Consider the following 12,505-nt stretch of genomic DNA (forward strand, 5'->3'; position numbering starts at 1 on the left):
GGGGACGTCAAATCTTGGTGAAAATGAACAAACGGTGCAGTTTTAGGTCTTAACATATGTAAATTTGAGTTCTGCTCTATGCAAAAAAAAAAAGAAAAAAAAAAGAAATGACTAAGTTCATCATTTGCACACACATCCTATTTAGCCCCAAAAGTCCCCAAGGCTTTAATATATTTGAATTTTAGTTTAGCACCATGCAAAACTGGTAAATATACAGAAAATTTTGGACAAATATAGTAAAATAGTGTAATGGAGTGATTTTATTAGTCCTAAAAGAGCCTATGAGTTATCGCGAAGTATAGACAAACAAAATTATATAGAAATCAGTTTAAACTTTTCAGAAAATTTTATAAAAATCCAAGGCATCAATTTTTTAATAAGCACAAAAGTGCCAATTTTAGCCATTTTAACTCGAAAGGCATCTCTAGGGAGCCAACTGGAGCTTTCTCGGAAAATCCGTTCTGTTACTTTTTATTCATATCATGTCTAATGTTTGTGCAAAATTTGAAAAAAAAAATCCAAGACGTAGTTATTGAGAAAAGTACGAACAGACGAACGAACGAGTGTGAATTTACAGGTCCACTCTCTTTTGTTGGGGGACCAAAAATAAAACAAACTTATTTTGCACTAATTATCTTAAAGTAAGTCACAAGAACCGTCGCATAACGAATAAAGTTCTAAGCAAAATTTAATTCCAAGTAGCACTGTTCTTGAGGCTGAAGATTCAATCTTCATTACAGGCGATACTCAATTGGGAATTATTTAATTAATGACAGAATGGAAGCATGCTACCTACCCCCTTAAATTATGTATAGGGTTCCATTCGAAATTCCATGCAAATGCCCGAGTACCACCGAGCTGGACACAATACACCTGAAGAAGATCGGAGGTTACATAGACCGAAACATTGCGAGAATAACACCCAGCAGTCCGAATAATCCAAATAATACTAACTCAAATAATACTGCATATTCCTACTAACTTGCCTCCCCACGAAAGCAGAGTTAGACATAAGATCGGTTTTTAATGTGGGGAAAATTCAGCTCCCCCCAAAAGGACACTCTGGATAGAAACAAAAATAAAAATTGTCTCAGTCACGAATGCTTTCTACTCTCCTGACCGAGGATAGAAAAGGTGAAGTGTAACATCAGAACAGATGCTACACTGTGATCTTGGCCTGAAGGCCAAGCAATTAATTCGTTTTCTTGAGAATATGATGGTTTGTATAGTTGTATTTTTAACCAATCTTTGGGGGTTTTCTAACGCGAGTTCTGTTGTCATTATAAAAGATATGAGAGTTCAAGCGAAAGTTGTTTTGTCATTTTTCTAAACCTTTTCAACTCACAATAAATTGAGACGTAAACCGCATGGAATCTTATGCCTTATTCTCAAACTCTTGTAGTCGGGTCGGCATCAACAATAGCTTCAAGTGCATTATAATACAACCCTTTATGGTGACCTTTTTTCTGATTCAATCTACAGGTTAAACCCTGAATTCAATTTCTGCATATTCTTTCAGGCATCAAGTCCTATTAATTTATGTGGTTTGTAGTGATTTTGCTGCATTTTAACCATTCCGCTTAAAAGATCTGTTATGACTAACATGATATTTTTTTTGTTTTTGCAAGGGATTCATCGTTTATCAATGCTCAAAGTTGGTTTCTAGGTAGAACTCTTTCTGGAAGAAACATCAGGTCTTTACAAGAGGGATTATGTATAAGTTTCCAACATCCTAAGTCACAGTTTTTTCTGTGGAACGGACTGGATTCGAACTTGACACAGCAATTTTATCAGCTCGTTTTGTTAACTGCTTAGCCATCGTTACATTTCAACTTAAGATTCGACAAACCTGAAAGATAAAAAAATATTGATTTCGATGGAGAGGCTGCTTTTCTGCGCAGAGAGGCAATGGATATCACTTGCAAAGTTGAATGTGTAATAACGCAAGAGTTGCGCACTCTTTAATGCACCTCTTTTGAAATAACATTATTTATCTAATCCTTGAAACAATACCACGATAAGCAAATAAAAAAGAACTAATGCTTTATCCAAGAATTCCTAGACGAGTTGCACAACCACGGCTTCAGAATCTAGTCTGTTCTACTATGCAATAGCTGGGTGGAGGATATATTGTAGAATGCCGTTTATCGTTTCGAGTGTATAACATACACCCATGCATTTTCTTTGTTGTAACCCCAGTTGTCGTCAATGCTCGCATTGTTAAGAAAACCTCGAGATAGATAGATAGATAGATAGATAGATAGAATAGCATTACAAGGGGCGATATCGTGTAAAAAAAAGGTCAACTTTTAGTTATTGGTCCGTCACCGTCTGGCGCCCACTGCTAAGGTTGGTCGAGAGAAGGACGTCTAGCTTCTATTGTCAACAGTCAAAAGAAGAAATGCCTATCCTTTGTGGAAGTTACATGATCTCCCGGCTTGGGTTTTAATGCTCCCACCTTGATTTAGGGCCCCCCCTTTGCTATCGAACAATATAGATTCATACATTTTTTTTTTTTACATAGTGATCACCACTAATCAAGGCCCGGAAGCCACTCAGGGATAAGGGTTATTGCAAGTACATTACGTTAGTGTGGAGATTTGATGAAGTATTTAATTAAGGGGGCGGTTCATTAGGAATTTGTTAACATTGGACTTGAAGACATCCAAGTTGTAGTCCGGTGGGAAGCAGGCAGACAGAACAGAGTTCCACAGGCGTGCAGTTCTAAGAAAGAAGCTTTGTTCATGGAATCTATGTTTTGATTTAGGCACAGATAAAGAGTGGGGGAAATTTTTCACAGTGGATTCGGCTAGACGGGTGTTTTTCGTGAAAGATTGGCGAGGGGGGACCAGAGATTGGAGTTCAGACGAGCACCTGCCATGGAAATAACGATAAAACAAGGATAGGCTCGCAACGTCTCTTCTGTGGGAGAGAGGTTGCAGGGTAGAGAAAAGGGCATCCCCACTAAGCCACGAAGTCTATTTTGTACTCTGTCAAGGCAGGATAGGCTGTTTTTAGCAGCTCCTGCCCAGATATGGCAACAGTATTCCATCCTTGGACGTACTTGGCTTTTATATAGATAGAGAATTGCATCAGTAGTGAGATATCTTCTGGAGCGGTAGAAGAATCCCACCATCTTTCCAGCGACCTTGGCAACAGACTTGATGTACGTGTTCCATTTCAGATCAGGAGTAAAGGTCAAACCCAGAAGCTTGTCAAAACACGGGGACTCACCCAGACGAGAGCCATCTATCACAATTGATGGTAGATGGGGATCAGAGCGTTGATGATGTACGGATAGGAGTTTGGTTTTGGATTCATTAAAGGTAACCAGCCACATCTTCCCCCACTGAACCACGCGCTCGAGATCAGAGGGGAGAGAATCAGAGAGAACTTTGTCATTTACAGCCTTTTACATACTTTTCCCAAATGATACAGTGAAAATGATACAGCAGCTTCGGCAGAATCTGAACCTGAAACGCTGATCCCATAGTCTGCGCCTGTAATCACTACATCAATTCGCTTCCATATGATTGTTTATGTTTTTAGTAGAGAGGTCACCATTTACCGAGTCCCAGGTGCCACTTGAGGATAATGGTTAATATGATGATCAGTAATTTTGAGTCCTGTGTAGTGTTTGATTATTTATGAGGACGTCTAAACAAGAACTTGTTTACGTTGGACTTAAAAACAACCTTACTATAGTTAATTGGAAAACAGCTCCACGGCATTGTGTTCCAGAAAAAAATGATTAGCACTTTCATTCTAATTTGATATTTAATTTAAATATTTCGTCAATTTACTAAGACGCGTCAAAATTCAGCTCCAAATAAACCTCGCACAATTGAAGATAAAATTGCTGATTGAAATACGATATCGTTTTCTTTTTATTATTTTCAGGCGAAAACCTGGCAAACATCTCCAAGAATTATTTGGTTGGTCTCGGGACTTTTGTCGATAAGGCCTTCCTGCCTTACACCCAAACCAAGTAAGATATTAATTTTTCTCTATATTTTATATACCAGGGTAATTTCTAAGGTAATAATTTTTTTTATAAGGGAATCGTCGTTTATCAAGGGCCGAAGGCCACTCGAGGTTAAGGGTTAATTGGTGCACGCTGATCACTGAAACAATAGCATAGTGATCGTTAGTGGTGCAAATTGGATAGAATTTAAGTATTTTAGGGGACAGTACAACAAGAACTTGTTTATATTCGACTTGTAGACGATGATGTTGTATTTAGATGGAAAGCAAGCCAGCGAAACAGAGTTTCACAGACGGACAGTTCTATGTTTGGTCATGGAATTTGCGTTTAGATTTCGGCACAAGCAGAGAGTGCAGAAATTGTTAATGGTGGTTGTAGCCATATTAGTACTTTTCTAATTGTTTATTTTAATTACTTTTAAATAAAAAAATAATTCATGTTATGTTAAATGTGATATTATCATTTGTACTCTCTAGGAGTACTCACACGGGTCCTCTTAGGATATTACTGACTAATAAGAACTGTTAGTGTTCCCTGGAATGTGGGTGATAACAAATCTCCTCAAATTGCCAGAACTCTTACACCACATTCGATAATTTTTGCAAATGACTGAGATGAGCGTCGCCAGATATTCTTGCCCAAGATCCGTTGCATGAAATAATGCAGCGCTCCCACAACAGCGACAGGTTAAGAGACTCATCTGTCATCAATTATAAAGTATAACAAATTCTACTTATGAATTCTTATTTTATTATACGTTTTTATTTATTCATTACTATACATTATTTATTGATTATTATTTAATATTTATGATTATTATTTCTTAAATAATAAATATTCATTAAATTATTATTTTATTATTTTCCATTATTTATTTCTTAATTATTAATTATAAAGTAATAAATATTTATGAAAAAATTATTTTCAATTATTTACGCATTATTTTATTATGTATTCATTATTTATTTTATGTACAAATAATATATATTTATTCATTAATTTTTATTATTATTATTCATTGAATTGTTATTAATAGTAATATTAATAAAATAATAATTATTTATTAAATTATTATTTATTTACTATGTTATTATTATTTATTATTAATATATTATATATTATTATTTATTTATTATTAAATAATAATTGTTTATTAAATTATTATTTATTTATTATTATTTTGAATTCAAACACGTTTCACTTATTTCCATATAATAATTTCTCTGCTTTCTATTTTATAGAAATTATAAGGAGACTTTTCCATTTGTGAACCAAGCTGGACTCACCAACAACATAACATTGTTTAAAGTAAGTTAATTATAATCTAACAATTTACCGTGATTTTAAAAGATAGAGAAGAAATTAAACAAACAGAAGATAATTAAACTGCATTAACAGAAAGTACTACAGTAATGGGTTGACAGAGTTTGCTTATTCAATTAACTTCTTTTCTAACGTCTGCTAATTCAGCATAACGACTCTATTCATAGAATCAGGAAGAGTCAATACAGTGATGGAGTAGGGTAGATCAACCTAACACAATAAAAAAAAATGATTTGTATCCTAGATACTCTATTCATCCTTGTAATTTCACCCTCGTCCTTTCGTCCGTTCGTCTGTCCGCACTTTTCTCAATAACTACGCCTTGGAATTTTTTTAAATTTTACACAAACGTTAAACATGATATCAGTAAAAAAAAAAGTAACAGAACAGATTTTCCAAGAAAACTTCAGTTGCTTCCCCAGGGGTGCCTTTCGGGTTAAAATAGCTAAAAATTAACACTTTTGTGCTTATTAAAAAAATTTGATGCCTTGGATTTTTATAAAACTTTTTGAAAAGTTGTAACTCACTGATTCATTTATAATTTTGTTTCTCTATACTTCGTGATAACTCTTGGATGTGTCCCAGGGGCTCGTTTAGAGCTAATAAAAACACTCCATTTTTGGGACGATTTTACCATATTTGTCCAAAATTTTCTGTGTATGTCTTTTTAGCAATTTTGCTTGGTGCTGAACTCAAAATTAAATATGTTAAGGCTTTAAGGGACTTTGGGGCTAAATGGATAGTGGGGCAAATCATTGTCTTAGTCATTTCTTTTTTTTTTTTTTTGTAAGGTGAAGAACTCAAATTTACATGCCTAAAACTGCACCGTTTGTTAATTTTCACCAGGATTTGACGTCCCCTGGGGACTTTTGGGGCTAAATAGGAGAGGAGAAAATGCTGAACTTAGTCATTTTTATGCCTCGTTCACTGTGCATTCACGGGGGACCATGCATGCTTCACTTGTTCATTTTTTAACTTTGGCCGGGATTGAATGATGATCAACAAATATTTCACACTCCCATATTTTTTATTGTCATCGAAATCGGCGAAATCGTAAATTTTTCAATCAAATCCATTGATTGACTGCTTTAGTTAGCAACCAATCGTGGTGCAACGGGAGATAGCTTCACATGTCTTTCGCAGTAACTTAGTCCACATCCCATTGTAGTCTACATTGCATTATAGTGCACCTACTTTTGATTTTAGGAAACTAGTTTATATATATATATGTATGTATATATATATATATATATATATATATATATATATATATATATATATATATATATATATATGGAATTAAAGTTTAAAATGCATAACTAAAGTACCATGCTTCAATTGTGCTCTGAAAAGAAAAATTCATTTCGAACGCGCCCCTGTCATGTCAAAGAACCTACTGTTGATTTTATATGCCTGGCCTTACTGCTTGTGCGGTGATGATGGTTTGAATTTAAGTTTAAAATGAAAAAGTCAAGTATCATAGTACAATTGCGCTTGAAACAGAAACATTCATTTCGAACGCACCTCTGTTATATCAAAGAACCTATTGTTGGTTTCATATGTCGGACCTTTCCACTTCTTAAATGCACTAGTGATATTAGGCTGTGTAAGGCGTAAACTTTGGTCAAAATCGTCTGTTTCTTCTTTAATCGGAGTTTTTTCTATTATTGATTATCGATACTTATCGAAGACATTCCGACACAAAACCTATCTAAGAACACTGCCAGGTATATAGAGTACGTTCGTGTGAAATTTCCTAAAAATCGGCCCAGCCGTTTTCGAGTTCATAGGGAACGAACACACACACACACAGACAGACAAAGTTCCTTTTATATAATAGTGGAGCTTTTTATAATTTTCAATTTTTTTTATTAATTCAGGAAAACTTTCAAACTATTTGTAAAATTTTAGAACATTAACCAATAATACATAATATTGCTTTATTAAATAAATAAAATATTTTTTGACGGTATACACTTTTTTCAAAGATTTTCTTTTTTATCTTTTCATTCTGTTGGTGGTATTTACATAGAATAAAGTAGCAGAAGCGAAAACGCAGCGCAGTGAAGACACGCCTGAAAGTGGACTTGATGGCCTCATGCAGGCCATTGTTTGCAAGGTTAGTAAATATTTGATATGACAACGACTATAGTATCATTTGTTACATAAAAAGAGTATCCAGCCGAATCATCACTAATGATCGCTCACTTATAAAAAAATTATTATAAATAGTGACAATAGGTCTCCCTAGTTCGCAAAGCCTCATAGCCTGGGGGATAAAATACTTCAGTTCTAAGTTACACTTTTCCAGAGGTTGAAAGCTCAATTTTCAGTGCGGCCGTCATTCAAAATATAATTGCGAATTACTTAGGACGTCTACCTAGTTAGGACTAACAGAACGAACTTATGCTAACAATATTGATTAAATAAAGGGTTCCGTTCAAAATTTTGAGCAGATGTCCTCGTTCGATAGAAAAATTCCCGATTTCGACAAGATAGACCTTAAGAAGGTTACATTGACTGAAACGTTGTGAAAATAACACTCAAGATGAGAACAGTAGTTCAAATGATACGAAGTCTCCTCAGATTTTCACTCTTCGCCTTTTTTTCAGTAACCATTACGGATAACTTTGTATTATTGCAACAGTCTCTTACCATTAGATCCACACTGATACCGTTCTATTTGTAAACTAACTGGCAATAAACAATTTTTGATAGGGAGTCACTTCTTATCAAGGCCACTAAAGGATAAGTGTTGATTGTTAATGGTGGAAAGCTTCGTGTATTTTACAAAATTGTCAGTAAACGTTCATAAATGTACATTACTTAATTTATTATTGTCAGTGTCAGTTGAGCATATCAAGAATAAAGTCACACACACATCTCTCTCTTTCTCTCTCTCTCTCTCTCTCTATATATATATATGTGTGTGTGTGTGTGTGTGTGTGTGTGTGTGTGTGCGTGTGTGAGAATAACAGTATAGCTACGTTCCAAGATCAATATTTTTATGCTTCATGCAATACAACTCCTCCAGCATACGCGTGCACCCCCCACACGCGCACACACACGCACATGCACACGCACACACACACACATACACATATATACATATATATATATATATATATATATAGAGAGAGAGAGAGACAGACAGAGAGAGAGAGTGACAGAGAGAGACAGAGACAGCGACAAAGAGATTGCGGCAAAAATACCTCCCAACTATATGTTGTTAATTAACTTATGCAAGTGCCAATTATGTTTTCATTTAGATAATAACTTAAATGGAAGATCGCATGTCAAAATGTGGAGATAATTCTGCCTCATCCTGTGTATGTATGTTTTATTAAACAGCAAGGATAATTCCTGTTTGTTTCTCTTGCGATCCGTTTTATCTATTTGGTGGCCAATGTTCGAATGTTCTGTTCGAGTGTAAAAAGACATTTTCCATAGTCGCGAACATTTTCGACTTTCATGATTGTATTGATGTTGTTTTCTTGATGTTAATCTAACGAAACTCCGGTGTTTATAAAACAGTACCCAATAACAGACAGAGTTATATTATTGTATAATTTTCTTTTTTTATACAAGCATTATTGGCAACATATGTGCATACATGTTTCAACTCTTGAGATTCATCAGGGTAGCTAGACATATGACTTAGCTTTCAGGAGCACAAGACTAAAATTTCTTTTTTTGTATTATCCCCCATCATAAACAAAACAAAAATATGTAATGGATTCAAATAACCATTCTGCCTTCAAGTAAAAGTAGAATTTCATGGGAAATTCTCAATCACAATCAGCGTGTATATCGCGATTAGGAGAGATGACATGCAGCGTCTAATATTTTCCAAAAGTCACCAATCTTGTATCAACCAGGTTCGATATATTTTATCGATCCCGATCGAACCTGAAACGGCGCCACAAAACGATTATTTCGTAGATTAAGTAGATTGACAGGATGCTTAGAAAAACCACTGTAAATTGTTTTTAAAATTTTATCGAAATGATAAAGAAAAATTCTCTTAATTAAAAGTTCATCAAGCTATCGTGGCACATAATTTAGCTAGAAATAAAAAAACGGAATCAAAAGAGATTCAATTATAGTCCAGAAAATATATGGTCAGCAGTCATACTGGAATCCTCGTATCGTTGTGTTTAGATAGTTTGAAAATAAATTTTCTGATGCGAAATTCACTCAAATTTCTTCAAGATAATTTCTCACCCTCTTTTATCTATGTTTTTCTATGATTCATATAACAATAATTTTCATAGAAAAGCAATCGCTCCTATCAAATGTCATGACTCGTATGATTCGTTCTGCTTTTCTTAATCTTTTTATAGCTTATTTTTTATTACTATATACAGTATTCACGCAACACCAAACATTAGTTTTCTCCCCATACCACTTTCCATAGAAGAGAGAGAAAAAGGCCTTAAAAACAACGCCAGTTTCCTTCGCAGACCCAATGATCAAAAAGAGTTCACTACTCCTTTTCATTTTACATGTTTTACGTCATTTTCTTCACACGTTAATCAAATTTCTTAACCTTAATTTGAAATTGGAAATTTGATTTTGCAGTAACCAACTTATTGCACGCATCCTGCAATAAGGATAGACATAGTAAAGTTTATATATTTTGTTGGTTAATTCGTTTTAATATGAGTTATTTTCCTTTGAATTTTCCAGCAAATCGGATGGCGCAACTTTTCCAGACATTTACTTATTTATTCTTCTGATCAGTTTATTCACTACGCCGGGGATGGAAAGGTAAGTACATGCATATTAACTAAAACTGCATTTCAAAAAGACTTTTTGCAACCCAATATCGCGACGTAAGACGTTTTCTTACGTGTATTTTGAATTCAATTTTTTTTTTATAGCTGTAAAGACTACAATAAAAAAGTGTTTTTTTAGCTCATATTTTTGCAGACTTGACATATTTCCATTTCGTTTAATGTTTGTTCTTCTCTAAATCCTTTTTTATTCTATATAAAAAAATTCCGATATATTTTTGAGGAATATACATTTGTTTCTAAAGAGTTGTTTAGTGGTCTTTCGCTATTTAACGAAATTTAACAATTTTAAAAAGAATTTTATTGCATATCGTTCTTCTAAAATGTTGTCCTTCCAGATTGTGTTTTTGAAATTCACCAGCTGTGACGCTCAGGCTTTAGTAGGGTGTATTCCAATTCCTGCTGTAGCTGTTGCTTTGAACTTGAAATCATAAAAATTGGTTAGTCATCTCGTTAGTACAATCCGAGAATCAGGAAACAGGGAGAATTTTCCAAAGTTTAGCGGTTCATGGAGAAAAGTTGTTAGAGTAAAAGGGAGCCCACCTTCTTTGCAGAAGCCTTGATTATATGTTCAATATAATTGTACCAATTCATTTTGCATGTGAATATTAAGCCAAGGAGTTCGAACAAGGAGCTCTTACGTGGCAGGTTATTAGTCATGACAATCGTTGGTTGAAAAGGTTTCTTATAATTGTTAAAGGAAAGAAGCTTGATTATAATAGCATTAAATATTACCATCCGTTAACAAAATTTAAAAGAATTGTTTTCGGTTTATCACGCTTAAGTTTGAAATAGAAGTTTAACCTTTAAACATGTTGATTAAATAAACGCACTTTAAGGATGTCCTGTTTTTGCTATTTTCAGATGGCCGGTCTTGTGGCTCCAGACGATGAAAAATGTCACTTGGACGACACGGGCAAATTCATTAAGAATGATAATGTAAGTACTTTTTTGTTGCGAAACACTCGATTGAATTTGACTAATGCTAAAATTCGAAAACAAAAAATGCACCCGAGGAAGGTCGGAGGTTACGTTATAGATGTACTACAATCTATTAGTAAGCGAAAACGTCGCACGGAAGGAAAAACGCAACTTCTTTTAACACAACAACAGAAGGAATTTAACTGGAAGAAAACTGGAGGGTGTCGAAGTGACAGAAGGAAAGGTCTTTAAGCGGTCACAGCAGTTATCTTCATATGGAGATCATCAATGCTTAAGGGTTCTATTGCATTTTTTTTTATTTAATTGCCGCCCACTACAGCAGTATGTGACACATGGTCGGAAAGTGAGGAATAGGCAAGCTTCCTTAAAGGAGCACCCCACCGGCATTCCCGAACGGATCCTCTCAGGCGAAAAGCAATAAACTTGCCCCACCCGAAAGCCGAAATTGAACTTAAGAAAACGAATCGTATTATTTTTAGTTAAGTTTCTATCATAAATTCAATTTATTCAGAATCCCAAAACTATAAACATAACATACAAAAGTATTACCCAGTCAGACTATCATCTTTCTTTCAAGATCTTGACAGTAAAAAGACAACACGGTCAAGCATTATGAAATTGGTTATGCCGATTGTGATAATACCCGTGAATATGTGATTAAAATATAGGTTGAATCGATTTATGTTTTGAACTCGTCAAAATAAAACTATGAATGCGTTAAAATAGTATTCTCATCGAAAATCAAAAAATGTGCAAATTAAGCACCATACTCGTAGAATATTTTCGCACGATTGGTGACACTTATCGGAAGTGTTTGTATCAGTATTTTGTTCATTTTTGACTTTTGAGAGATTATCGAATCTTATCTATAGCTCTAATGAGACATTTTTTTTTCGTTCTAACACGACAGGTTCTACAATACCTTTATTTTTAAGTAGAAAAAAAACACTTTAAAGTTATCCAGATAGGTAGAGTATTAAGTTGGCAACATTTATTTATTGTGTATTTATTTTTTCATCCCATTTTTGTGAATTTTTGGCGATAATGGAAACCCACCGACAGCCTTTGTATTCCCGAGGTCCACATATCTTTTTAAATGTCATCCTGTCATACACTTTCCTTTATCTTATAAGCTTTCGGCGAGACCTGAATGCATCCGTGACTTTCCTGTAAGTCTACGGCATCATTTTTCTGTGTCATTTTTTGCACGCCTTCAATTAAGTGATACGTTGATAAAACAATTTGAAAATATATAATTTTATATAACGTCGAGTTTTTGAATACGATTGTTATGTGTACCTATTTGTAATAATTTCCTAAAATAACATTTGTACAACAACAAAAATGTGACCGTAATGAAAGGTGATACACAGTTGGATTACTCATATACTACTACTACTACTACTACTACTACTACTACAACAATTTACGGATATATGATTACTAATACTAGTAGTAT

The 12,505-nt window shown here is 34.3% G+C and overlaps 1 protein-coding gene across 2 annotated transcripts in view; it reads left to right on the top strand.

Moving 5' to 3' along the window:
• Positions 1-12,505, top strand: part of LOC145292145 (integrin beta pat-3-like) — a 106,029-nt gene that overhangs the window by 53,463 nt on the left and 40,061 nt on the right. For both annotated transcript variants that reach the window (XM_080138272.1, XM_080138273.1), the window contains exons 8-12: positions 3,901-3,988; positions 5,227-5,293; positions 7,341-7,427; positions 9,998-10,078; positions 10,969-11,043. In XM_080138272.1, coding sequence (XP_079994398.1) covers positions 3,901-3,988; positions 5,227-5,293; positions 7,341-7,427; positions 9,998-10,078; positions 10,969-11,043 — 398 coding nt within the window. The remainder of the gene's footprint in view (positions 1-3,900; positions 3,989-5,226; positions 5,294-7,340; positions 7,428-9,997; positions 10,079-10,968; positions 11,044-12,505) is intronic.

This window comes from Euprymna scolopes, chromosome 13 (assembly GCF_053919585.1).
Source record: "Euprymna scolopes isolate OS-2025 chromosome 13, ASM5391958v1, whole genome shotgun sequence".
Lineage (NCBI taxonomy): Eukaryota > Metazoa > Mollusca > Cephalopoda > Sepiida > Sepiolidae > Euprymna > Euprymna scolopes.